Genomic DNA, 26,982 nt, shown 5'->3' on the forward strand with positions numbered 1-26,982 from the left:
GTCCCTGTTGCTGATGGAGTTTTTAGAGTTAGAGTTCCCCTTTGGCTTCACAGCAAGCATCCAGCCTTAAGGGGAATGTCTCCTGTTGCTCCTAGCTCCTAGCTAAATACTAGCATAAAAGATGGTTTAAAGGTTCTTAGAATGTGATCCACCATTAAATTTAGTCTCACTATCCTCTGCAGTACTTAATGAAGGCTTGAACTACAAGTAACTTTCTTCCCTAGTATACTGAGGTACCAGTTAACACAACACAGAATCAGGTAGGATAACAATACACGGCATATAAGCCCTTTTTCTCTGTGCACTAAGAGGAATCCAAAGGATCTGATGCTATGGACAGACTGATATCTTGACTGAATCGGCAGCTCCCAACATTGCCCTCCAGGCCCATGTACAGTTTGTCTGAGGCTCTCCCCAGTTGACTGGGAGACCCAGGGCATTCTTGGCATGACAGCACCTGCCATGACCCCCCCCCCCCGCCGACTAGCCCTCCGAGGCCTGGAGCAAGTATACCCGGCTCCCCCACCCCACCCACAGACCTGTTTCCATCTCTATTCATTTGAAGGGAGCAGGTACTTTTTTAGTGCACAGAGAATCACTGGAGCAGCTTCTCTTTGTCACTGCAACTCTCTTCTGAGCAGCTTAGTTGTGCAGTGGGTGGGGAAATTTCAGAGAGGTTTTCATTTCCTTTCCCCATTATCCCTTTTTCTCCCTGCTGCTCCAAGTGTGCAAGCAGTGGCAAAGAGGTAGCTGCTCAGTCAGGTTCCCTTGCCTTTTATGGGCTTCAGAGAGGATGTGAGGACTGTGACTGGAGCCCTAACCAGCATGGTCATAGTTAACCAGGGGTTCCCCAATCTAGTTTCCAGAAGCTATTGGAATGCATTTCCTATCTGCTCTTGCCTTGTACAATTTGTTGGCTGGGTGAGTATTTCGGGTGGAGTGGCTGAACAAAGCATGGCTGAGGAAGGATGCTGGGTTCACATGTAACACCAAAACATACATATAATCAGCCAGATGGAACATTGGTCTGATCCAGGCAAGTTAATTTGTGCCTATCGGAATTCACTTCTAGACCTACAGAACTCTTAATAGTATTCAGTATGACTGGACATACACATTGGAGGTTTAAAGGGCAGGCCACAAAACATTACTCTAGACAAAATACCATTTAATAAAATACTATAAAAGCATGAATTTTAAAAAATAGTAGATCCACACTGAGGCATTTGGGTAGTAGTAAGCGCAGAAGTGATTACCGGTACCTCCTTCCATGTTCACCATCTGATGATTACAGAAAGGAATGAGATGCAATAACCAGCTGCAGCTTTGGGTAAATATAGGACAGGATAGTACCTTCAGGAGTAGCTCAGTGCCCATGATTGCCCCTGCATGTTCAGTTAGGGGCTGCAGATGCAAGTCAAGAACACGGGGGGGGGGGAAGGGGAGGTGGGGGGGGCAAAAACATAGGCCTGATTAACAGAATCCTCCTGACTCCTTATGAAGTGGCCCCACATTACAATGTGTCATTAAAAACCAGGTGTCTAGCAGGGGCCACCAATTCAAATTTCCCTTTAGCAGCTGCAAGGACTATCAGTCTTCACTGATTTCCTGTCCTGAGGCCTAAGATTGAACCGTGCCATGGGCCACCCTTTGTAATGGTTCCACTCAACCCTGTGGAGGCTGAAGTAATAGCTTATGCCACATTCTCCTCCTCGATAGGGCTCTGCAGCCAGTGGGGGTAATTGGCTGGCGGAAGACCCTTGCTGGAGGCCTCCTTTGAGCTGTGAAAGAAGGGGGCATCTGAAGAGCCGTGGTCTAGGAGAGGCTGAGACGAGTCAGTATCTGTTGCTGCAGGGACAGACATGTCCACAAGGGGCACTGGATCCTGGGGGTTGGCCACAGCACTGTCATGGCCTAGCGAGGTCTGAGCTGGGCCACTGGGCTCGCCGGCGGGATCCTCAGAGAGGTCCTTGTGTGTCTCCGTGCCCAGGCCAGTGGCATCAGGCCCAAGGTCTCCCTCCCCCTCAGAGCTGAAGTGAATGCTATTGATGGGCACAGACTGCCCAGAAGGCCCACAGGTACAGTCCGTGGTCTGTGTATCCTGACAGAGGCAGCTGTAGGTAGTGGATGCTTCGGAAACACAGCTGTTCTTGCGCCTCAGCAAAGACAGCCGACGTCCAAAGCCGCCAGGCGCGGGGGCTGTGGATAGCAGGCGGTTCAAGAGGTGTGCAGGGACATGGCGGCTGTGTTCATAGCCCTCTGCGATGTCCTCTAGGGGCTGGAACTGCATGTCTTCCTTGGCTAGGCTGGAAATCAAGGAGGGGAGTAGTTAAAGGGAGTAGCTTCACCACCGCAAGTTGCAGAAGAGCTTGCTTTGTGGCGCAGGGATCTTCCTTATTGCCCTCAGACACCACACTAGTGCTCTGGAATGAGAGGGGATATCTATGGCGTAGTATAAATGGGGATCTGAATTTGTGCAACCAACAGGGGCTCCATGTGCGCCGGAAGAAGAGCCCTCGCCCTACCCCAAATGAGCAGGGAGGAATGGCCAAAAGGAGAAAGCAAGCTCCAGTTTCACGGACTGAAAACTGCTCCCACCGACGGAATCCCTCCTTCTCTCCCCAACCCTCTACCCAACCAGGACCACCGTCATTCCCTTTCCTTGCCACAGAATGAGAAGTTTGGCTTACGTCATATCAAAAGTGGAACCCTGGAACGACGGCTGTTGCAAGAGGAAAACAGTGGCTGCAGTATATGGGGCTCGGGGGTTGGAGGCATCCCAGTACCGGTCCTTCTCCAGAAGAGGCAGGTCCCCATACATCTCGTCCACTGCCATCATGGAGACCTGCAAAGGAAGGGAGGACTTCAGGAGTCACCACCAAAGTAAGTGAATACTAGCCTAGGTGTATGCATGCTTGTTGTTTAGTTGTTTAGTTGTGTCCGACTCTTCATAACCCCATGAACCAGAGCACGCCAGGCACTCCTGTTTTCCACTCCCGCAGTTTTGTCAAACTCATGCTGGTAGCTTCGAGAACACTGTCCAACCATCTCATCCTCTGTCGTCCCCTTCTCCTTGTGCCCTCAATCTTTCCCAACATCAGGGTCTTTTCCAGGGAGTCGTCTCTTCTTATGAGGTGGCCAAAATATTGGAGCCTCAGCTTCAGGATCTGTCCTTCCAGTGAGCACTCAGGGCTGATTTCCTTAAGAAAGAATAGGTTTGATCTTCTTGCAGTCCATGAGACTCTCAAGAGTCTCCTCCAGCACCAGTATGGAAATCTGACATTTAGGGCCTAGTTTTAGATTTCCAACTGGAAGGTAATCCTTCACATGATTGGGAGTTCAGTGAGGGCAAGGGAATGTTTAACCAGTAAAAAAAAATATTGTTCCAACATCTGAATCCACGAGGAAGGCAGAATGCCCACGTACTAGGTGTCTAAATGCTGATTTGCTATTCAATTCCCACTACAAAAGCAATAATCGGGTGCTGCTAAGTTGCCCAATTCTGGAAGCATCCTTGATCTGTTTTAGAAGTGTTGCTTTATTCAGCAGAAAAGGGGAGGGCAGAGTTACCTGGAAATTCCTGTCAATCAGCAGGTTGGTTTCAAAGTCATCATCGTCCTCCCCGAAAGGGTTGATGAGCTGCTCAGCCACCTGTAAGGTATTTAGAGGCACAGTAAAAAAAGGGGCACACGTGTGCCCAGCCTCCTTATTTGTTGCCATCAATATGGTAACAGACATGGCAAAGGTGTGCAGTATTAAACATTCTCTCTTCCTTCCTTCCTTCCAGACACTTGTTAAATCACCCAGCAGCTGATTCATGGACCATCCCTCTGCCCCTGATTTATTTCCTAATCTGTAGGAAAGTGTCCCAATAATGACTGTCCTTACACATCTTAAACTACCTCCTGTCTGCCATACCTTTAGCCACCCAACATAGAAGAAGAATTGCAGCAGGGTGAAAACAGGGACCCACAGATCCAGGTCATGTCCTTTGTAGCCCTGGCCTGGGTCAAGGAACTGCCGCCCAATCAGACAAGAAACGAAGAAGCTGTACACAGCAATGGTAACCACCTGTCAGAGCAGAGCAAGAAAAAGCAGGTAGAGAGGCTGAAGGGGGGTGAGTTGCAGAATTTAGGAGCCCTGTTTTTTAGCCCTAGTTCAATCTTATGGGCTGTTTACTGAGGACCAAACAATTCATCTGTGATTTAATTCCTAATAATTTATCCTCTGTGCATGGAATCAGGGATGCTAAGCAGCAGTAATATAAGAGGTTCAACCTTGTCCTAATGTATGTTTGTATTAAATAGGGTAGAGTTTCTAATTTTCAGCAGCTTTTCATTCTTGAATAAATAGGAATGAGTTAAGATCCTTCACACCATACTCAGTTGCTAGTGCGAATTAGTACCACTACTTCCCATATAAACATACTGAAGGAGAAGAAACATGTTATTCCTCTTTAATCACCCTAAATGTGACTATATAAAGGCATTTAGTGTGTGTCAAAGCTAGATAACTGGGTTTTTGTTTTAATGATCCTGAGTACATTCCTTGAAATAGTGATTGTAAGCACACAACTAGAGGCTGCTCTGGATTAATCTAGCATGAGATCCTCAAAATGTGCTTTAGAATAGCTAAACCTCAGCTGTCCTCATATAACATTAGGATCTGTGCGTTGCTGCTCTACATATAAGGCTTGCTCCATAGTGTGATGAATTTTCTGGAGTGGGGCTGGGCTCACTGCTGGGCTAGATGTGCCGTTTTGGGCTGTGTTAAACTTAGCTGGGATGCAAATTCCCTGATATATGATGTGCTTGTTCAGTGGCTTCAGTGCTTTTGACTCTATGCATGCCTTTGGGTGAAATAACTACCAATGTTTGGAAGCAGGTGGTTCATCATATGAGCCCAAATGGATGTAGTTGGGCTTGCTGACTGCTTTGGGTCCTTAACTCACCTGAGTGTAGACTAGTGGTACACTGATCCAATCATAGTGGTAGAGCATGCTGCAGTTTCCACGAAAAAGGTTGAGTTCCTGAAAGAAGAAAACAGCCATCTCTAAGGGCTAAGCACTGAAACATCTGCCTAACTAGAAGTTTTCAGCCCATCTCCAGACCTGGTTTCAGCTCAGAAACAGCTTTGGTTGTCCTGATGGATGATCTATGCTGGGAGAAGCACAGAAGGAATGCGACCCTGTTAATTCTCCTGGACCTTTGATACCATTGACTATGGTATCCTTCTGAATAGGTTATCAGGGTTGGGACTGGAAATATGATGTCCCAGTGGTTCCACTCCTACTCGGAAGGCCACTTACAGAAGGTGATGCTGAGAGACCCCATGGCATTTATGTTGTAAGGTCCCCAAGAATTCCACCTTGTATACCATGCTTTTCACCATCTGTATGAAGCTATTGGGAGAGGTCGTATGAAGATTATGGGTGGGGTGTCATCAATATGCAGATGACACCCAACTCTAGTCTAATTTTCACCTGAGTCACATGAAGCAGTGAAAGTGCTGAACTGGCGTCTTGAATTGGTAATGGGCTGAGCGAAGGCCAATAAACTGAAATTTAGGCTGCAGTCACAAGAGAGTTTATTATGCAATTGGTACTGCTCATGCACATATGTTTTTCACTGGGTCCATAAGATGTCCACCACCATCAAAATGCAAGCCCATCCTTTTTTTAAATTTAATCTGGATTTTCCCTTCATGCAGAAAATCCTTTAGGCAATAATAACCAATTATATATCCACAGTCACCCCTGGTGAGAAACTCATTAATTTTTAGGGTGGTGTGGGGCATAGTTTGTCACATGAGTGATGTTGTTTCAATAGGTGGCCTCTATCACAGCACCCATATATTATCCTGCTCCTCAACTGAACACAACCTAGTCATTTTTTTTCCTGGCAGCAGAAATGACATGTGTGTGCTTATTTCCAGTTGCCACATGATGAAGGCATATTCCAAATTCAGCAACGGTAGCTGTTCTCAAGATCTCCACCCAGTACATATGAGGGATTACCTTGGAGACTAATCACAGTACACGTACCAAGCTTCTTTTAAATATATACAAACACATATGCAACACCTACTATATATTGCGTAAGTTTTATAAATTCAAGTAAATATTACTCTTGCACAATAGCCTAGTATTAAACATTAGAACAAAATGATTCAATTGCCACATATGCAATGCAAGCCTCCATTTTGCCTGTTGCGAAACATGATAGCTAAAACTGGTAATGTTTGCTCTTGAACACTTCTTGGAATTTTTTTCTTTTTTAGGTGACTGAGCTCTCCAGTATAGAAATCCATTTCTAAATTTTAATAAAACAATTAGAGAAGCCAGGCTTGACAGGAAGGGTAAGATTTTTATGTAAGCTAACAGGGAGCATGGGTCACAAAAGAAACCTTGCACTAAAGGATCTTGTTCTGGAGGTGCTCCTATTATCATCATCAAATTTATAACCCACCCTTGACTTGCAGGTGAACAGCTTAAAATTAAAAACAGTTAAATCATATTAAGATCACAGGAATAGGATGGGCCCTGAAAACACACATCTCAGGTGTCAAAGGTATAAATACAGAATAACTATTACATCTATAGTCTGGGGGACAAGGATTTACCACCTCACCTCCATGAGTAACTTGAGAGCACAGTTATCACGGATGCGGCCTTCTTTGCGTGCCTGTGCAGCTAAGTTGGTAAACCAGACACAGGGGACCCAGTATCTGTTGTAGGAAGTGTTCAGGTTCTCGTATTTCTTGCGCTCCTCACGAGTCATGAACCCTGTTAGATGCAACAGAGGTTATGCAGCCAATAGTACTCTATTTAGAAGGTCCATAGTGCGATCTTATACTGAAGAACTGCACTCTGAAAGGCTATATGCTTTTGAAGAAGCCTTGAAGAAGGACACAAGATATTTAGTAAAACTCACACTAAATTTAATATGCTCTGCTTACAGGCAGTCCACTTTATATGCAGCATAATCCTGGCATTCCAAAATAACATATTCTAGATTAAAAGTTATGCCTATCTTTGCTTTTTTTAAAAAACAACTTTAAAATTTCCCAATTTCATTCTAACAAATGAGCAAGGGCAGGGGGACACCTACTTCTTGCAGGCTTTCCCACAGTGTTCTCATCCTTATAAGGTTTATAAGCTTAGTGCAGAGGCTTTCAACCTTTTTGAGTCCACGAGTCCCTTAACCAACTACATTATTTCTGTGGCTCCCCTGTCGGGCTCAGGAGCCTAGTTATGTCACACCTTGCTTGCAGAGCTGGTAGCCGCTCATCCTTTTTCAAAAACCTTCCCTTGTGGAGTGTTCCCTCAGCCTCCTCTCCCGTCTCCTTGGGAGTCCTCTGGGCAGCTGCTGCTGCCGTCCCTGGTCTCTGAGCTGCCCCCTCTGCCCCAAAGAGAGGTGCCTCCTCCCATTGCCCCTCAGGGGCCTGGAGAGCTCCCCCTGGCCAGCCCCAGAGGCACCATGCGCCTGAGGAGCTTGTAGACAGGGCTGCTGCAATAAACGGCTGTGAAAGCCTTTGGGCAGAAACGGAAGAGGGCACCAGAAGAGGGAGGGAAGGAAAGAGGGAGGGATGCCAGTATTGCCCACAGCACCCTTGACCATCATTCAAGGCACCCCAGGGTGCCATGGCACACTGGTTGAAAACCACTGGCTTAGTGGGAAAGAAGGTCTCCCTTCTCCACTCACCTGCCTCCACCACATGGTCTATGGTGGGGAAACGCTTGAACACAGCAATGCTGACTGAGCGAAGAATCAAGACGGCAGAAAGGCTGCAGTACCGCATGAGAGTTCGCCGGTAAAGGCGCCCCTTCTCATCAGTGCCGTGCACGTTCCCAGAGATGGCACACATCAGGCGGTCTGGCATAGGCATGCAGGTGTACTGACTCCACCAGCGGTTCACCACCAGTGTCACATAGAACCCTAAATGAACCCCGGAGATGGGGAGGGATTGCATTAGAATTCTGCCCCATGACATGCTGCTAAGTCAGGCAGCCTCACTCTGAGATAAAACACGAATGCTTCACTTGAACCAGGACTGAGGACGCCCCCTGCCCACACATTATGAAAGACAGAGCTCGGTTCTGGCAACAGTAAATGCAAGAGAAACTGGCCACAAAACATTGCAGTATGGAATGCCTCTGTTCAGCTTTCCAGTCCCTCCATTCTATTCTCCCCACTGATCTTCTTATCTCCCCACCCCCCCCCAAAAATGCCCCAAAACAGACAGTCAGCATTCCGGGGGCCCTGTGTCATTTTTGGATCCCCCTCAGCATTCAATACCCACTGGGCATGCTCAGTCTTCACTGGGCCATTTTGGGATGCCCCCTCCTCTGAGGTTTCCATTCTATACTTCAGCATGCCTGCTTGATATCTCCCCTTTTCTGTGTATGGGTCGTGCCATTTTGGCTACATATAAGGACTATTGCTCAGAGAAGGGAGTTTGCTTGCTGCCAGTACACATGACATTACCCTGAGCATGTGCAGAGTTCCTTTCTCTCATTGCCAATATGTTCAGGATCAAGTGCATGGAGTGTCCTGGGCTGCTCTTCCTGGCTTTCAGAGAGCTCTGAGCTCCACCACGCCTAATTGTGGAAGTTAGCTGCTGAGTATAACATGCACAAGTCACCCATACTCTACCCAGTTTCCAGATGAAGTAATTAAAGCCCATAATACCCTATTATCACCATACTCTTACTTTGATAGACTGGGGGGGGGGGGTCACACCCAAGTCTAAACCAGAAGCATATCTATTGCTGAGCCTGTATTATAGTCTGACACCCTAGCAGTACACAAAGGGCAAGCAGTAAATTGGATTAGGCATGGAAGAAGGTTCTGCCCTGGAAGCCAGTGTTGGGATGGGCACATGGATAAGGAAAGAGCATGTGCTCCTTTAGGAAAGGAGCTGGCGTTCAAGCATCTCACCCAGGACAAAGGAGACAGGGATGAGATTGGCATAGTTGTCACAGTAAATCACCACCTTTTCGAAGTCCCTTTTCTGAGTCTCACTTAAGACGAAGCTAGAGGTGGGAATAAGAATGAGAAAAGGATTAAGAAGGATGCATATTTCCCAAGGGGGTTGGCAGCACATTTGCTGAGAGCCACCTGCTTGCACTCTTGTAAGGGGAGAATCTAAATGCATTCTGAAGGGCAAGTGAGGGCTGTTTTAAAAAACAGGACATAAATCCTGCGGCAACTTTATACATCAGAGCAGCCTTCGTCAACCTGGTTGTCTCCAAAACATTTGGAGTCTGCAACTTCCATCAGCTCCAGCTCGTCTCAAACATATGGGGACAACCGGGTTGGCAAAGACTGCACTAGAGTGCTAGAATCACACAACTGCTGGAAGCTGAGGGCTTCTGTATCATACATAATATATGCAAAGAGCTAGGCTGACTCACATAAATGGGTGGTTGTATATCACAGACACAAACACACACATATATATACACACACACTTCTGCTATAAGTGAGTGGTGTGTGTGATAAGGTGACTGCCCAAACTGCGCGTTGAATTGATGCCACTCCAGATCTGCTGCTCACAGGAGGTCCTCTCTAGTCGTCAGCAGGATAGCAAAGTGCCCAAAACTAAGCAAGGGTTTCAAAAGTAGCAAATCAGTCACCCTGATCTGGGGTTGAGAAGTGGAGAAGTGCAATTTGAACTCGGAGAGGAGGCAGTGTGCAGCCAGCAGAACCCAGAAAGAGTGGGTTCTACAGCATAATTACAGTTGTGAAAGGGGGTGAGGCTGGGCAATGCCATATTTATATATGTCCTGCCCATCCCACTCCAGTGTGTTAAGTTTCAACTTTGGCTGGTTAGACCAAGTTTGTTACAAGGGCTGTGCAAAATTTTAAAAAACCCCACCAAAACAGGTTGCCAATCAAAATGCCAAACACTGTCCTCCATCCCACCAAATAAAGGCATGCTCCTGAACAAACAATTCTTCTATGAGGTTTCTAATTTAAAGACACCACTAAGGGAAAACTATGCCTTGTCTTAGGAAATTAGTGAATTTCTAGAGAGTGGATCCAAGTGGTAACTATTTGAATTTTGGTGGCGCGAGTTTGACACACCAAAGGTCATTTAGGGTAGATATGAGACTGTTCTTCCATGTTCCGACTTACCGATATGTAACACTAAGTCCCAGGTACGAAAGAGAGAATACCAAGAACTCCTTGTAGAGCAACTTGTAGATGCTTCCACGCCAAAGGGTCAGTAGTTTGTAGAAGCCACCGAAGCGAGCGTTGGCCACGCGGGCTGTGTATGTGACAGTCATGGTGCAGCCAGGCAGAGAGACACAGTGGGTCTGCAGTGTGGGGAGGTGCAGAATTAGAGTTTCAATCATTTCAAATATCTACATCAGCAGCACCATCTCTGGCTGCGAACACACCATATATTTAAAGCAATACCCCCCCAAGAATCCTGGAAACCATAGTTTGATAAGGATGCCAAGAATTGTAGCTCTGTGGGTGATAAGCTACAGTTCCCAGGATTCTGGGGGGGATGTCATGTGCTTTAAATGCAGTGTACATATGTAGCCTCACAGCTTGCCTTGTAGAAAGCTTATGGGTGCTTCAACGACCCCAGGAGTGAGATCATGCATGAACTCCCTCTTCATCCAGCACTCCTTCCCACAGATAAGGGGGTCATCAATCTTGTATGTTCTTCACAAAAGGTAGTGGGGCAGTTAGGTAATCTTAGACTTTGGACTTAATGTTCTTGCGTGTGTGCATGCGGCTTTAAGATGATAATGTGTACTACTTGATTTACTTCAAAACGTGGTAAACTGGACGTGCTGCACTAGGGCAGGGGGAGCTCCCCTTCATTCTGCTGCATGAAGCTCTAGACATCCACCTCAAAGTGCTGCCTTGACAGCACTACTGACAAAAGGGAACTCTTGTCTCCTGTGGATTCTCTGTCTCTGTATCTGTGTGTGTGTGTGTGTGCGTGCGTGCGTGCGTGCGTGCACGCACGCGCGCTTCTATTCCATGGTTGGGTGACCGTGGTAGGGGCCAGGTGCTGCCTCAAAATTTGCAAAAAAAACCCCCATACTGCATGTAGCATACCTAGCCTCTAAACCAGGCATAGGCAAACTCCGCCCTCCAGATGTTTGTGACTACAACTCCCACCACCCCTGACCACTGGTCCTGTTAGCTAGGTATGATGGGAGTTGTAGTCCCAAAACATCTGGAGGGCCGAGTTTGCCTATGCCTGCCATCAACTGACTCTCAAACATGTTGTATTATTCCAGCCCTCCTGCACAACAGTGTAAGTACTGGAATGACCTCCGTTTTAGAGTTTGAGAACTTTCACAGTCAAAATATAACTGTAAGTGCTGTAATGCGTTGTTACAACACTAAACATTCCCTTCAAAGAGCAGATTACCAAGTTACAAAGTAAGTAGTTATTATATTAAACGTTATCATATTGAATGTCCCAAGATCCATATTAGCCAACTGATATGCCACAACATAGTGGCCAGCCTTTGAGTTCTCTGGCTAAATGGTAAAGTTTGCACAATGCTCTGTGACATTTTGGTTCGCCTAAGAAAACTATTGCCCTAACATAGATTTTTAATTTCTTTCTTATGGGTCAACAAAGCTACCTTCACTTTTTGTGGGACTTTGAGAATACTGAAACTTTAGGAGTGTTTGATGAAACGTTTCCCACACTCCTGGTTGTATGATTAGGACTCGGCTGAATGAACGGAAAGCAGTACAGCTATACACACAAAAAGTGTATAACTGTGGAGTCTTCCATAACAGACCCTTGTTTTGACTGTGGGGACCCTGCCAATTTTTCAGCTTCTGCTTCAGATCAGAGGGATCAAGTGTGCAGCTAGCTGGTAGTGGGTCAGCATGCTTCTAAGAAATCTTCTAAATTGATTTAAGTATCTTGCATGGCTTATTGTAGTATGAGTTTTTGCCAATAACAGTGTTACATCTCATAAAATAAGCTGCAGTCAAGCAAATCTTATGCAAAAGCTTTGAGTCGCAGTATCTCTCAAAGGCATTTGCTGTAGTTTCCACAGATATAAGGAAAGGGCTGTTGTTCAGTGACAGAGCATGTGTGGAAGATACCAGATTCAATCCCGGGTATCTTCATGTAAGGCTGGGAAAGACTGCTGGTTAGAAATATTGGGGAGTCATTCCCCAGTCAATAGTGTAGACACTATTAAGCTAGATGGGCCAATGGGTTTGACTCAGTACAGTGGTACCTCGGATTAAGTATTTAATTCGTTCTGGAAGTCCGTTCTTAACCTGAAACTGTTCTTAACCTGAAGCACCACTTTAGCTAATGGGGCCTCCCACTGCTGCCGCGCCGCTGGAGCACGATTTCTGTTTTCATCCTGAAGCAAAGTTCTTAACCCGAGGTACTATTTCTGGGTTGGCAGAGTCTGTAACCTGAAGCGTATGTAACCTGAAGCGTATGTAACCCAAGGTACCACTGTATAGGGAAACTTCATATGTTCCTAACTACCAACCCATTTTGAATGGTAATTGAGACTTCAGAAGAATGTTATTGTTGTGACACGTTCTTGTTTTTTTTGAGGGGGGTAGTCTGTATGCCTGAATCCCTTCTAATTCTTGAATCCAACAAGGATCTAAATGCTGGAATAGCTGGACAAGTTTATGGGTAATGGCCCTTGGTAATGGGTCCTAAAGGGACATGGGTGGCGCAGTGGTCTAAACCACAGAGCCTAGGACTTGCCGATCAGAAGGTTGGAGGTTTGAATCCCTGCGACGGGGTGAGCTCCTATTGCTCGGTCCCTGCTCCTGCCAACCTAGCAGTTTGAAAGCACGTCAAAGTGCAAGTAGATAAATAGGTACTGCTCTGGCAGGAAGATAAACTGTGTTTCTATGCGCTGTCTGGTTCGCCAGAACTGGATTAGTCATGCTGGCCACATGACCCAGAAGCTGTTTGCGGACAAACGCCGGCTCCCTCGACCTATAGAGCGAGATGAACGCACAACCCCAGAGTCAGCCATGACTGGACCTAATGGTCAGGGGTACCTTTACCTTTTAATGGATCCTAAAGGCAGCAAAGGAAATGGCTCTGTGCCAGATAGAAGATGGGTGGGGCCCCCTCCCTTAACTGTCTGTTAGTTAGAAAGACAAAAGTCAGAGTTGTGTGTGTGAGCTAGAAGCTAGAATGAGGAAGCAGGCTGGGCAGCTGAGAGACAGAGCCATGCCTGATTTCTGCTGGGATCCAAGGCTGTGGCTATGGGAAAAGCATGACCCTCTTGGGGTATTAATGCTATGAGCTCCTCCATCATAGGCTCAGGTTGTATATATGAGTAAATAAACCATATATCATAAAGACACTAAAGTCTCTGCTATCCCTCATTCCAAGGAAACTGAGCTCTGTGTAAGTGCCTGGAACCCCTGGAATGTTGCACTGCTTGGAGACTGGGATGGTGGGCAACATTAGATTAGAGGCATTGCCTCTTTGCTTTATTTCCTGGGGAAACTAGTCACTCCTTGGAGATTGCACAACAGTCCACTCGACCATTAAGGGCTTGCCAAAATGTACTTTAATGGAGGCCAACCATTCCCAAACACCCACCCACACCGTAATCCAGTTAGTGGCATATCCTCACCAGGCATGGCCTAGTAACAATTTTTAATCTGGTGCATTCCATTGAGAGATTCTTTGCTGCTGCTTATTTTTCCAAGGTGAATTGAGAAATCAAATCCCCCGCTGTGCAAACTGCAATCAAACTCTCCTGGCTTAACAATGCTAGGCAAGGCCTTTGAAAGAGACCCACTTCCCAGGCTATCTAAATGAGCTCTTTCATTAATGAGTAATGCTGGGAGCCCCTCCCCCCCTTCCAAGATCTAAGGCTGGCTGTGAACACTGACAGAGGTTCGGCTGACAACAAATGCCCAAATATTTTGTTTGACTTTCCGTGCAAGCAGAGCAACTACCAGGGGGAAGAAGAAGAAAAATAAGGAGGGTGTGTGTGAAGGAGAATACAGTATAACTATGTGTGGGAGAAAAGTGTCTTCGAGCCAAAACACTACTTTTAGAAGATGAGATGGCCCTTAAGTACTTAGAGCTGGAACTGAGGTAGCACTTCAGCCAACAGGCTTGCTTGTCAAGCAATCATGTTGGAGTCCCAAAACTTTCTCAGGAGAAGAGACTCCAGATGATTCTAGGACTCGAATCAGAGTGAAAACAGCATCCTAGCTGCAGGTAAGAGTTCTGTATAGAACATCAGAGAATGGGAGATCCAAATTGATATGCAATGCACATGTTTTAAAAAAGTGATCACACATTGTTGTTTAGTTGTGACCCCGTGAACCAGAGCATGGCTTGGAAACTCTCACTTTCTTCTCAAAGCATCTCCTTTTTTATGTCCATGGAGTTTTCTTGGCAAAAAACTGGAGTGGTTTGCCAGTTCCTTCTCTAGGTGGGTCACATTTAGTCTAATCACACATACATAGCGTTAAAAAAAGACCCACAATTGTGGGAAGTCATTTTTTTTTTAAGACATGTTCCTGCTAAGGAACTATTAGTCTCTCTTTGCTTCCCTGAAAGTCTCCTCGCAAAGCCAGTAGCAGAGCCTTGGCCCTCTATCCACCCTAGTAACCATCTTTTAAAAAGTTCAGATTCCCACACCCAGTTTCAACACATTCAGGTTTTAAATAAAAAGTTTAGTTTATTAACCAGTTTGCTGTTACATAACATTAAAAGCAACTGTTAAAGGATTACAGCTGTTAATGCCTGGCTTCTGTTACAAAGGTCTGTCCACCTGGGACAAAGTTTATACATGTTCCCATATTGTTACAAAAGAGTCATAATTTACTGAACAAAGCCCTGTGGAGTACCTGTGCCAAGTCTGTTATAGCACGAACAACAGGGGGCTATGTGAGAGACTCCAAGATGCCGCAGAACTGATTAAATAATTACTTATTAAATAACAAGTTATAAGGCAGTAATCCTATATACATTTAACAAGGATTTTCTGTATAGGCATGTTTAAGATTGCACTGTAAATATATGATTGCACTGCTCATGTATAGAATTGGGTTGCAAATCATCATTTACACCCCTACCAGTCCAGGGTAGTTATTCTATCTACTTTCATATTTTTAAATTTGTAAAAAAGATTACAGTACAATCTTGATTAAATTATGCCTGCCCATTTATAGGGTGGATTTTATTATTTCATTCATCACAACATCCCAGAGGTGGCTATAAATATTTCATTGTATGACTAGCCAGCTAAGGGCGGAGAGAGGATGACACTCATGGTTATCTAGCAAGTCCATTGATGAGATAGGATTTCGGACCAGATTTCTGTTTGGTGGACTGCAATGACAGAGAAAGCCTACAACTCCAAACAATTCACTGGGGCAAAACACCTCTGGTTTTCTGTCACCTTGATCACATACTAGTCTTTAAGAAGGAGAAAGCAAGTTCCGCTTCTCCTTTCGAGACCTTCATGCAGGCAAACTGCAGATCTCACTGTAAGCAAAACATTTCTGATTGTCTGTTTTCATAGGAAAGAATAGTTAAAGAAGACACAGTTTTGCAACATCCATGAAACCAAAATTTCACAAGCAGAACAGAAAGTGGATGCAGGAGCAGGGCACAATTTAACCGGTTTTAACACTAACCTGTGCAAAAGGTTATCAGCTGATTTGGCTTCGCCCTCAGTGAGGGCAATTGCAGGGGAGAAGCAATCCAAAGAGCACAGACTCCCTTAGCAATTATCCCCAAATTCCACCTGGGAAGCAGCTCTTAGGCAAGGTGAAGAGAAGAGAAGAGAAGGCTGCTCTGACAGCCCCCTCAGGTTTCTAAATACCTAAGTGCCTCTGTGCTGACCTTTTACATCTCTCCTAAAGGTAGACGCTTCTTTGATTGCTTGGCATCAGAAGCTGGAGGGAGGGGTGAGATGGGAGGGGTGAGAGGCTGGGCTGGCTGAAGGGTGCTTGCAGTTGCATTCCCTCCTAATTGTCAGGGGAAAGGAATTAAATTTAACATGCAGCATGGCAACTCAAAGGACCTGAGATAGAACAGTCCGGGAAAGTGATTGAAATAATGTAGAAGCAGAAGAAGTGCAGATGAAAGGTAAAATGTGAAAGGTTGGGAAACAAAAAGGGAAGGTTTGGAAGCCCTTGCAGCATAACCCTGTATGTTGTGCCTGCTCAGAAATAAGTCCAAATGAGTTAAATGAAATTTACCCCATTCCCATATAAGCATGTATATATATAGGCATTTCAGCTTTGCAAGAGCATTGGGGTGTCACTCAAGCTTGTGAGAAGAAAAAGGGTTTATTTCAGTAGGGAATTTGTAGAGAGGTGGGCAGAAAATGTCCTACACAAAAATGAGAGGAGTGTCCTGGAGGAGGGAGCTCTAAAGCCTGACTGCTGCGCTAAGGCCTCCCCAAAAGGCCTTGCCCTATGTCATCCACCCACCCAACCCCCCACCTGATGGTGGCAGGACATGGTGCAGCGTCTCTGCTGAGGATCTCACTGGTTGAACAAATTCAAGCGGGTGGTGCTTTAAATTCCCTGGTCCAATGACCAGCACTTACCACTGAGCACAGAAACAAACCAAACACAATGCTGTAACCAGGAATGGCCAAACTTGGCCCTCCAGATGTTTTGGGACTACATTTCCCATCATCTCTGACCACTGGTCCTGTTAGCTAGGGATGATGGGAGTTGTAGTCCCAAAACATCTGGAGGGCCAAGTTTGGCCAAAGGAACCTAAAGATAAGAGCTCATGTACAGAAAGTGGGGGCTCCTTGTCAGGACAGGAGTCAGGAGTCTGATTAGTCATCATTTGTTTTTCTAGCCTACCCACCCCAGGGGCTCAATGCAGGTTACAATTTTTAAACGCACACCATACCAAATATCCAAAACTAATGTGTGCCTTCAAGGCTTGGCTTGGGAACTGCAGCCTAATTATGAGTTTGGTACATGAATTTGTGATATTCAGGACCTGCTCCCTTCTGTGCAGCTTCTTACTTTGCTAGCTCTTGCACCTCTTCAAGAAATCCTGTGCTGAATCCAAATCCTTAAAAACACACACACTAAAAAACAAACAAAACAGCCCTTCTTCTCTGGAAACCTGATGGAACCACTCTCCTCACTGGGCCTAGTTCTCTTCCAATGTTTGACAAGTCAACACCCACAGGGTTTGCCTTCTGGAACAATGATGAACCAAGCAAACAGCCTTGATGCAGAAGAAACTAGTTGAGAGGGGAGAGAGAGAGAAAGAGAAAGGGAAGGATAACTTTTCTTTCCCCCACCAGTCTCAAACTGAGGAACTGCCAGGGTCTACACACATGAAAGGCTGAGTTCTTTCCTCAGCTCTAAAATGGAGGGTGTGCGTACCTTGTGATTAGAAAGGGATGATCGAGGAAACCACAATTTCCGCCTTCTCCCTGACCAGCTGCTGGATACAGAGCTGCAACCAACCACGCTCCTTGGTGGTAATCAATCCACCATATTAAATCGTATTTCTACCCAGCTCGTACTGATGACAAACACACCACATACTTGTATAAGGAGCTGGCACCCACCCATGCTGCCCACAAATAGCCCCTTTGAGAAGCAAGATGCCATGGGTGAGAGCCTGGAAAGAGGGACAAAGCAAGAAAAGCATGGCTGCCTACATGAAGCCACACTTTGGACGTGGCTCCCTGTTGCCTAAGTTCTCTGTTGGCAAGAGGGCAGAAGGCCACTGCACACCAGGCTGAGGAGGAGGAGGAGGATCACAGCAAGCCTTTCCCTGAGATTCTAGGGACTAACTAAGGGTAGTTAACATGGTGCCCTCCAGAAGTTGTTCATTTTCATAATCCCTGACCACTGGGATTTGGAGTCTACAACACCTGCAGAACACCACATTAGTTTCCACTGGCCTATAGGGAAGTGTAATTCATAGTATCTGAAATCCTTATTTATTCTCCTCTACCGTTAGTGATAAATCACTGTTATTCCCGTTTTGAAAACAAGGAACTGAAGCATAGAGGGAGTGGTTGGCTTGGTCAGGAGGATGCAAAATTCCCCCACAGGTGAGTTAGAGCTTGCATTTGCAGCAATGTAAAGTGAATTCTCTTTTCCTTGCATCTCACCAACATCAATCCATTACTTTCTTGACATGATTGTGACACTCCCAGCTGCACCTCCTATTTGATCAAGACCTACCACTTAAGTGCCTCAATTCAGCATCCATATCTATCTAGGCAACAGTAAGCAACAGCCCAGACCCTTCCTACTACCCTGCAGCCCCCTTGAACCCAATGCACACCCCAGAGTCCATTCCAAACCTTGCAGAAACTCCTAGAGATGCATCTGCATGCAGCGACTCCTGCTTTCCGTCTGCTGTGAGAACCTATGCTGCTTAAACTGGGTGTACTATAAATTGGGCAGATACCTGCTAGAGCCCAACCCTAGCTGCTAAGTGGATGCAAACTCCAGATAAGTACTCTTTTAAGTGATCAAGCCAGCATGACAACCTTTCATTTTTGAGGCTGGGCACTAGGATTTGACCTTAAAAAAATGCATGCAAGATTTTAAAGATGCTTATAACAAGTCCATTGCATGTATTTCTAACCCACAGTAAGAAAGAACTGTGCTAGGAGAGAACCAATAAAAGGAGAACTATCTGGCAAGAATTACAAAGAAAATTAGGAGAGAAGAACAAGGGTAAAATCCACTTATGTTGTTTAGGACATGTTCATGTTACTGGCTTAAAATGAGCTAGGTTCCCCTCTTTTCTGAATTGAGATAAAAGCTGGTTTACAGGGAGATAGATCAAAATGCACTGTTTCCTAAGTAACATCATGATAGATAAAGGATAGATACGGATTGTGACTAATGTTGTGTGTACAATGCTTCACAAACCAATGGTAGGAGCACACTGGATGCAGAGTAAACATGAGTGTGTACACAGCCCAAGTCTTGGTGGGTTACACAAGGGGTGGGCAGACTTCAAGCTTGCAGAATCTACTGGTTTCTCCAGGAACCCTGAAGCCCACCAAACTGGGTGCTTCCAGACTGTCACTTTTTAATGGGAATGATTCATATCCGTATTGGAACTTTAGATTTATGTGGTTAGTGGGTTAAAGGACTCTGTTGCCTTAGCACAATATATCAACTTTTAAAAGGAATATAACTTATTAAAGTTTGTAATATTGACAAGAAAATGCATTGGAAAGTGTGGGGTGAACAAATGACTAACAGGAAGATGTATAAACACTCCATAAGCAAATCAGAATGAATGCAAGACAAATGCTCATTATCGTATAACTGTGCTTCCTGACAAACAAATCAGAAGGAACACTCGGTAAAGCTAGGATGCGGTTTCACCTGTGTCAGCTTGCACAAGCAAATTGGGATAAATATTCAATAAACAGGTAATATGGAGGGGCACTCAGAGGCAAGTGCAAACTTAATAATTTGTGATCAGTACTGGAATCAAGCTCAAAGTGCCTTCAAACAAAAATCCACTCCTGATGTTCCCCCATTCTTACAGGAAACCTAATTTGAAGCACAACAGCTTTTTAATGGTTGCTATTGTTAGACAATTGAGAGTCAGAGAGACTTGCCGAAATCTGCCTCCTGCCCAGCCCTGGCTTAGTTCTGCTAGGCACTCAACTGTACAGGCTTTTCCTGGCAAGTCAGAAGTCATATCAAGAACAATACAGAGTGAGTGAGTGGAAGTAGAAAGTAGTGGGTTTTTACACAGCACCTGCAGTTACAACCACTAGGACAAGATAAGATTTTGCTTGACATCATCCATTACTAAGCTTCTATACCTTGATCTGTGTAAACTTTGGGGTTAGAGTTCAGCCAGTGTACTACATAAATGATGGCAACATAGGAAACTGCTTTATCCTGAGTCAGACCATTGGTCCACCCAGCTCAGTATCATCCACACTTACTGGTGGTAGCTGTCCAGGGTTTCAAACGAGGTTCTCTCCCAGTCCTATGTGAAGGTCCCAGGCATCTTCTGCATTCAAGGCAGGTGCTCTACCACTGATTTTTTTCTCAGCCAAAGTTTGCCATCTAAGTCAGCAGTTTTGGCTTTGGGCTGCCTGTTCTAGCTTGTTAGCCCACTCTCCTCCTGGAGCAAAACATGGCTTGGAGTCAATCTCAGGTTAAGTGCCAAGGTTTTCCATTTCACAATAAGATGCTCTCTTCTGTCATCGCCAGATCTGTTTGAATCCTCACATGACTTGTCCTTGATGGGCCTGAAACTAGGCAACATCACAACCTATCAACAGTGTGTGTTTGTGTGAACACATGTACAATTATGTGTGTGGAAATGCCTATAGGTGTGTGTGCTTATGTGTTGTGAATCTGCATTATCCAGATGGCAGCCCAATACATATTTCTGTGCTGGAAGGACCATTGTTGAAGCCCAGTTCTGATACTCTCAATGACATGTCCATATTAGCAGAGTGTACATCTGGATAAAGAATGCATTGCCTATTCAATTATAGCATGGTTTCAGGGTCCAAGACAAATAGGTTTAGAATATGAATCTTTGACACAGATGCGGGATATTACAAACCATTTTTTTCTACAGAACACAAATGAAATAACTTATGGCACTTTCTTCTCCTGTTCAAATATTTTTCACTCCCTTTGGTAGATTAATGAACTAGTGATCGATTTTAGCCTGCCTTTGATATATTGTGATGTTTTTTCTACACTTTGTGACTATCTATAATTGCTTCTTGCTTTGCATTTTATATTAGAACTATTGCTTTACCCCAAACTGCCCCAAGCTACCAGCCTGTGTCCCGTACTTTCAAACTTTTTACATGAGAGGCTAACCTGAGGCCATCCACCTGTTGCTGGCTGTTGACCACTGGCTTCGGCCAATGCGAGTTGGAGTCCAACAACATTTGGATAGCCACAGGTTTGTCACTTCTGATTTAAAGTAAACTGTTGGGTGAAATTATTTGGAGCTTTGGACAAAGGTGTCACTGAATGCAGAACACAAAGCTTTACTGCTTGTTTCCATCAATTAATTGCAGGGATGCAGTGGAAATGATGAGCATATACCTGGGAACAGTTCCAGGATGAATGAGAGGAAACAAGTGGAAACTTAATCCTGGTATGGCCCAAGTAAAGTTGCTTGGGAAGATTGCTTCTTTGGATGGAGGTTTGTAACTGCTTTTAGAGAGGGCTGAAGAATCCGATGCATATTGGAGTACTCCCTGACTCAGTATTTTCAATGGAACTGCAGGCGACAACAATCACTAGTGCCTTTTAGCAGTTTAGGCAAATTATATACATATACTGTACATACTTCAGCATGTGCAAAATCCCAGTTGCTGAAATACTTCTGGGGCCTAGCAGCAATTCTGCATCAGCTACAATGGCCACCCATTTGTACAGTGGTACTTCGGTTTACGAACAGTCCTGTTAATGAACTATTTCGTTTACGAACTCCACAAAATCGGTAGTAGTGTTCCAGTTTGCGAACTTTACCTCAGTCTAAGAACGAAATCCGAATGGTGGAAGGGCACTGGCGGCGGGAGGCCTCATTAGGGAAAGCGTGCCTCGGTTTAAGAACGGATTTGGTTTAAGAACGGACTTCAGGAACGGATTAAGTTCACAAACCAAGGTACCACTATATCTCTAAAGTTTAAAGTTATGAACAGTTTAAGACACGGTTACTTGAATGACCACTTACACCCCAATGAACCTGCACCAGCTCAATAATTGCCTTCAATGTATCACTCTCTGGCTTGGCACTAACTTCAACCAGGTTTCTAGGTAGCAGAATAGGATAGCTGACTGGTGCCTATGCATAAAATTTGCTTTTCTTTCTGTGTTTAACAAAATACCCCAACTATAAATTCTAAGAAAGCTGCCATGTGCATTTCATGTTCAAAATTCCAGTCATGGCTGCTGGGAGTTACACCACTTTTAAGTGTCCTCAGCAGAATTCCTTCAAGACTTGTGGTCTGTACTTACCATATATTTGTCACTGATTAAATTTTAAAGCAACTGTGGGAAAAAGCCGTATGGCCTCCAGCTGTTGCTGGACTACAACTCCCACCATCCCTGACCTGGCCTGGCTGGGGCCGACAGGAGTTGAGGTTTCAGTAACAGGAGGGCAACAGGCTTCTCACTCTGTTTTAAAGGCTACCATGCCAAATGACCAGAAAACATGTTTCAGAGTACAGTAATAAAGGAGTCCCCAAATAATGAACTCAGGCCAATTATTCTGATAAAATCTTACATCTCTGCATATTATTTTGAGACAAGGCTTCAAGACCTGCCTGTTTAAAATTTCTGCAGATGGAAGTTAAAGATCCTCACCTGCTGTTTTTACAAGGTGTGGGACACATCACTTGGTGTATCCAAAATCAAATTTTGTTTGAAGAAAGACAACATGAGCTACTGATTATATTATACATTTATCATCACACATGTAATCCTAGACTTCTTCCAAAAATCTTAGGAGATGGAATTATTCCCATTTCATCGTCAGAACAAACACTTTGAGGGAGGTTTGGCAGAGATACAATGATTTGCCCAACACCACATGCCCAAGCAGGAATCCAAAACGGAGGTCTTCACAATTCAACCCTGGCTTTTTATGGAAAAGAAACAGCTCTAATTTTTTTGTGGGTTGTATTCTTCTGCATATTTTTGGGTGGGGGAAGGATGAAGGAAATTAACAATAAATAATGGGAAAGTCACTCATTTTCCCACAGTGGTGGTGGTGGTGGGGGAAAGTTTGAATGATGCTATCAGTATAGTTACATAACATATATAACCATCTTATTTAACAATTAAAACCACAGTTGACTCCAATTATGAAGATGCTCAAGAATGTTGAGCCTCAGGTTTAGGAGTCAACATGTTTGTTCACCTAAGCCATACACACAGAGACAGACAGAGACAGAGACAGACAGGCAGAGACACACACACACACACTGCAATGTGGTCATTGACAAATCTGTAGTGTTTTTGCTTGATGGAAGGCAGCATTTCTCTCTCAGAGTACAGCTGCGGCCATGCTGGGATGTTTTCGGTCGCTTGGCTAAGCAGCTGGTGCTAATGAGCTCCCCAACCTCTTGCTGGGGCAGACGCCTAGTTCTAGACAGGACCAAAGGAGCAGCTTACATAATGCTGCTGCTGCCACCACCACCACCCCGGGCATCCGTCTGAGCTGAACAACACACATATAAAGCCGTTGCACACACCTACAAGACGCTATGTTTCATAATGTGGTTCACATACTAATGGCAGCCAGTTCCGGGAGAGGGTGGGGAAGGAACAGGGCTAAGCTGGCACACAGTACTGAAGGGGGAAAGAAATGAATCTGCAGCCGCTGCCAAACATTGTGGTTACCCAAGAAGGGAGGGAGGGAGGGAGGCTTACCCCCTGGGCTTTGAGGTTTAAAAACAACCCTTGAAAAAAATTGTCCTTGTTCACCTGCCGATGCATATTATCATTATCTAGCATTTGCCAGATTAAAAATAGGAACAGCTGCTTTTACTTATGCAAGAGAGCAAGAAGATAAAAGCAATTCCAAAGGAATTCACTTCCTTAGTCTCCCATTCCAGAAATACTTTTTTCTACATTTTGGGACCCACACAAATTTGTACATTCTTCAATGTGTCATACAGGAATACTTCTAAGTCCACTTTTATAAAGTTTCAGATCCTGCTGTATAACTAGCAAATTTGTTAGCTTCATAAAAAGGGATAAAAAAAAACAACCCAATCAGACAGGTGATTCTGGAGAATATGCAAGGTATGATTTTAACACATTTTGAGAAGATTAAATATAGAGGGCAAGGGCAGGGTGTGGGTGCTACGTATCTAGATTTCGAGCCCTTCTGTTGTTGCCAGAAGCCCAGCACTTTTTTCCAGTTTTGGGGTAGAATGTTTCATCCCTTGGCTCTACCCTTTTGGGGGAGGGGGGATATTTCTGGTCTCAGTATGGCTTGACTGCTTTAAAGTGAGCTTGAGAACCAGGAGGTTTTAAGAGCCAGCTCCCTATCCAGATGTGGAAACTAGAAGGCTACAGAAAAGGAGTATCAGCCTCAAGACTTCAAGCAGGACAGTTCCGTCCGTAAGCATTCTACAGAACAGACAGACCAATAAATCTTACTCCACAAATGCTACAGTGGCTGGTGCTATTTTATCTACATTTTCACCCAGACTGAAATTTGAATACTCCAGCCTCCTGGAAGTTTTATGGGGAAGGGCTGTAGCGCAGTGGAGGAGCATCTGCTTTGCACACAGAAGGTCTCAGATTCGGCACCTCCAGATAGGACTGGAAAAGATTCACAGCCTAAAAATCCTGGAGAGCTGCTGTCATTCAGTGTGGACAATACTAAGCTAGAGATTGACCAAAGGTATAAGGCAGCTTCCTGGATTCACTGACGCCTCCAAGCCTTTCTCCAGCACCTATTTCAACAGTGTAGGGAAGTAGAATACTTAGTAGTTTATGGAAAAAACACAAGGCTTTCTAAACATCTGGACTTCCCAGTTAGATCCAAAGCAGGAAAGCAAACAAAAGGTATCTCTCAGTGACACCCACTTTTTAACTTAATACCACACTCTAGAACAAGGACTTGCATCCCACTCCTGCTCAGCTCCTGTCCTTGGCTGGGGCTTCCAGTGAGATCCTGTTGGCAGAAGCAAAAGCTGGCTGGCTGGCTGTCATTTTAAAATATATTACTGGTGTCCTTGCTATAAATGATGATCCCATTTCAGTCCTCTGGCAAGAATGGGGCAGGAGGAAAAAGGGCAGGTCTGTATCCCGCATCAAGTTGTTAATGGTTATTGGGACATTAGTAAACGAAAGTCAGTTAGCCAGGATGTTATGAAAACACAAGTCAACTGAATTACCTAATGCTTGAAATGTTTACATTACTAAAACATTTGAGAAACATTTCTACTTTGGATAGGATGTATGATTTATGGAAGACTGGCTAGAGTATCCTGCCCCAGAGACATACTAGCTTGCATGCCAAAATGGCATGCCTTTAATATCCAATATCAAGCTACTCCTCCTTTTGTAGTTTTCTGCCTCGTTGTTGGACAGTGTTCTCGAAGCTACTAACATGAGTTTGACCAAACTGCGGGAGGCAGTGGAAGACAGGAGTGCCTGGCATGCTCTGGTCCATGGGGTCACGAAGTGTCGGACACGACTAAACGGCTAAACAGCAAACAACAACAAATCATGACAGCATTGGGTGACATTGTAGGTTCCCCACCTCCCTATTCTGTCTTAAATTCAGGAAAAATATAGCCCTGAAATATCAAACATAAGAAGACTCTAACAGTCCAGCTCCTCTGCCAAACTCTGGCCAGCTACCTTTCAAGGTATGGAAACCTGAGAGTTTATGTACATCGTCTGCCTGCTCACTTTAACATCCTACTGTTTTAAGAATGTGCAGTTGTGGAAGGGTCCATATACCTTCTTGGAGACGCAACTTCACATTAGTTCTTAGTATATACATGGAGGAAAACATGTAAACTGTGTCTTGGTAGAACAGTAAACTAGACACACTTGTGCTAATATGCAATTGACATTATAGCCAACATATTCCACCAAGGAAGCTGCCTTGAACCAGGTCAGACTATTTGCTCACCTAGCCAAATATTGCCCACTCTGACTCTCCAGGGTCTTTAGGCAAGAAGTTTTTCCCATTATCAGCTGCCTGATCCTTCTAAATGGGCATGCCAGGTTTAACTAGGGACCTTATGCAAGCAAGCTAATCATGCAGTCTACCTCTGAGCTATGGTACAACCCTACTTTTCAAAGTTTTATTTCCCAGAATATTAAAGTTGTTTCCACTCACCAGACAAAGTTCTGTACTCGGTAAATTACATGCTTCTAGGATCCCGCCTTCATACAAACTGTTAATTTCTCCAGACTGCATGTGATGCAGCCCTCAAGTACTGTGCAGAATTGCGAATTCATTCATGCCTTGGTTTACAGTAGGACTGAAAGACCTGCAAGGATTTCGGCGGTGTTTTTGACATGCTCTTCCAGCTGTTCTGTCTGCACAAGCATTGCAGTTTGCCAGATGGAACAGTCTCCTCTCTGCCCCCCATGGGCTGTTCTGTGGGTTATGCCAACCCTCCTCCCAATAGCCAATTGTGGGGGACACGTGGGGGGAGCAAAGGAAGCCCTGTGGCACAATCTGAAGTGCAGGGCTGTTCTGACTGGGCTGGTTAGGCAGATCCTGCCATCCAGAGAGACTTTGGGTTTATTCAGTAACCATAACTCTCATTCTACAAGCTATTTTTTTTCATGTATTAGCTATGCAACAAGCATTTGTTCCACAACTCCTACAATTACAAAGCAGAGACACTGTCAATGAAAAGTGCTTCTATGCTCATCCCTCCCACAGGCAAAGAAATAAAGGCAGAGAGAACCAGATGCTGCTGCTGAGGTTCTGTGGGAAAACTGGGACTCTCTCTAGACCTTCCAATTTCACTGTCATACCCTGATTAATAAAAAAGGGAGCCAGAAAATGAATAATAGGCCTAATTAAAATAGGTATCCTTTTTTATAATACTGGTTTACACACTTTCAATGTTGGATTTTTGTATACTGCTTAGAGATTTTTTAAATATTTAATTGGTTTAGAAATGCTTTTACATAAATTAAAACAAAGTATCTTTAAACACCTGCACCAGTTTCCTAATTCCCTGGCATTTTGAAAACCACACATAATACAAAGTCAGTGCAGCACAGTCGATGTACCCACATATGCCATTTCCCACGAAAGACTTACAGTACCAAAGAATTCAGCTGCCTCTACATGTTGTGATTTTTTAAGATTCCTAGAATGTTGAGATGCAGAGTTGAAAAGCTTTTACTTATCTGGTAATCAATTTACTCTGAGTTCAGCCATGCTAAGGAAGGCCTAATATTCAAGGGTGCAATGGGAGCCTGCCACCCCAAGCACCAAAGTAGTTATGGTGGATCATGCCCATGCTTTGCTAGCTCACCCACCTCATTG

At 44.7% G+C, this 26,982-nt stretch overlaps 1 protein-coding gene and 1 long non-coding RNA gene across 6 annotated transcripts; one reads left to right on the top strand and one right to left on the bottom strand.

The window, feature by feature from the left end:
* Positions 1 to 1,147: 1,147 nt before the first annotated feature.
* Positions 1,148 to 26,374, bottom strand: BEST2 (bestrophin 2). Of its 5 annotated transcripts, none has more exons than XM_083597551.1 (10): positions 25,813 to 26,374; positions 10,140 to 10,321; positions 8,940 to 9,034; positions 7,704 to 7,937; positions 6,630 to 6,784; positions 4,952 to 5,029; positions 3,919 to 4,071; positions 3,571 to 3,651; positions 2,691 to 2,845; positions 1,148 to 2,306 (listed from the first exon to the last, which is right to left on the bottom strand). In XM_083597551.1, the coding sequence occupies exons 1-10, from the start codon at positions 25,891 to 25,893 to the stop codon at positions 1,694 to 1,696; spliced, it is 1,827 nt and encodes a 608-aa protein (XP_083453677.1). In that variant the 5' UTR covers positions 25,894 to 26,374; the 3' UTR covers positions 1,148 to 1,693. The 5 variants fall into 5 exon arrangements, with proteins under 5 accessions (XP_083453677.1, XP_083453681.1, XP_083453680.1 ...); XM_083597555.1 differs by lacking the exon at positions 25,813 to 26,374 and adding an exon at positions 25,767 to 25,787; XM_083597554.1 differs by lacking the exon at positions 25,813 to 26,374 and adding an exon at positions 19,916 to 20,168.
* Positions 2,812 to 26,915, top strand: LOC310755190. The gene is made up of 2 exons (XR_014544219.1): positions 2,812 to 2,883; positions 26,368 to 26,915. It is a non-coding gene; the product is annotated as an uncharacterized lncRNA (long non-coding RNA).
* Positions 26,916 to 26,982: the final 67 nt, after the last annotated feature.

This window comes from Podarcis filfolensis (assembly GCF_964270895.1).
Source record: "Podarcis filfolensis genome assembly, chromosome: 2".
Lineage (NCBI taxonomy): Eukaryota > Metazoa > Chordata > Lepidosauria > Squamata > Lacertidae > Podarcis > Podarcis filfolensis.

Bases quoted from the DNA above. Each gene is read 5' to 3' on its own strand.
- BEST2 (XM_083597551.1), bottom strand. From the start codon at position 25,893: ATGCAGTCTGGAGAAATTAACAGTTTGTATGAAGGCGGGATCCTAGAA. The intron at 6,785-7,703 runs GTGAGTGGAGAA...TGCATCTAACAG, and splicing joins AGACCATGTGGTGGAGGCAG to GGTTCATGACTCGTGAGGAG. The intron at 5,030-6,629 runs GTGAGGTGGTAA...TTCTTCTTTCAG, and splicing joins CTCTCAAGTTACTCATGGAG to GAACTCAACCTTTTTCGTGG.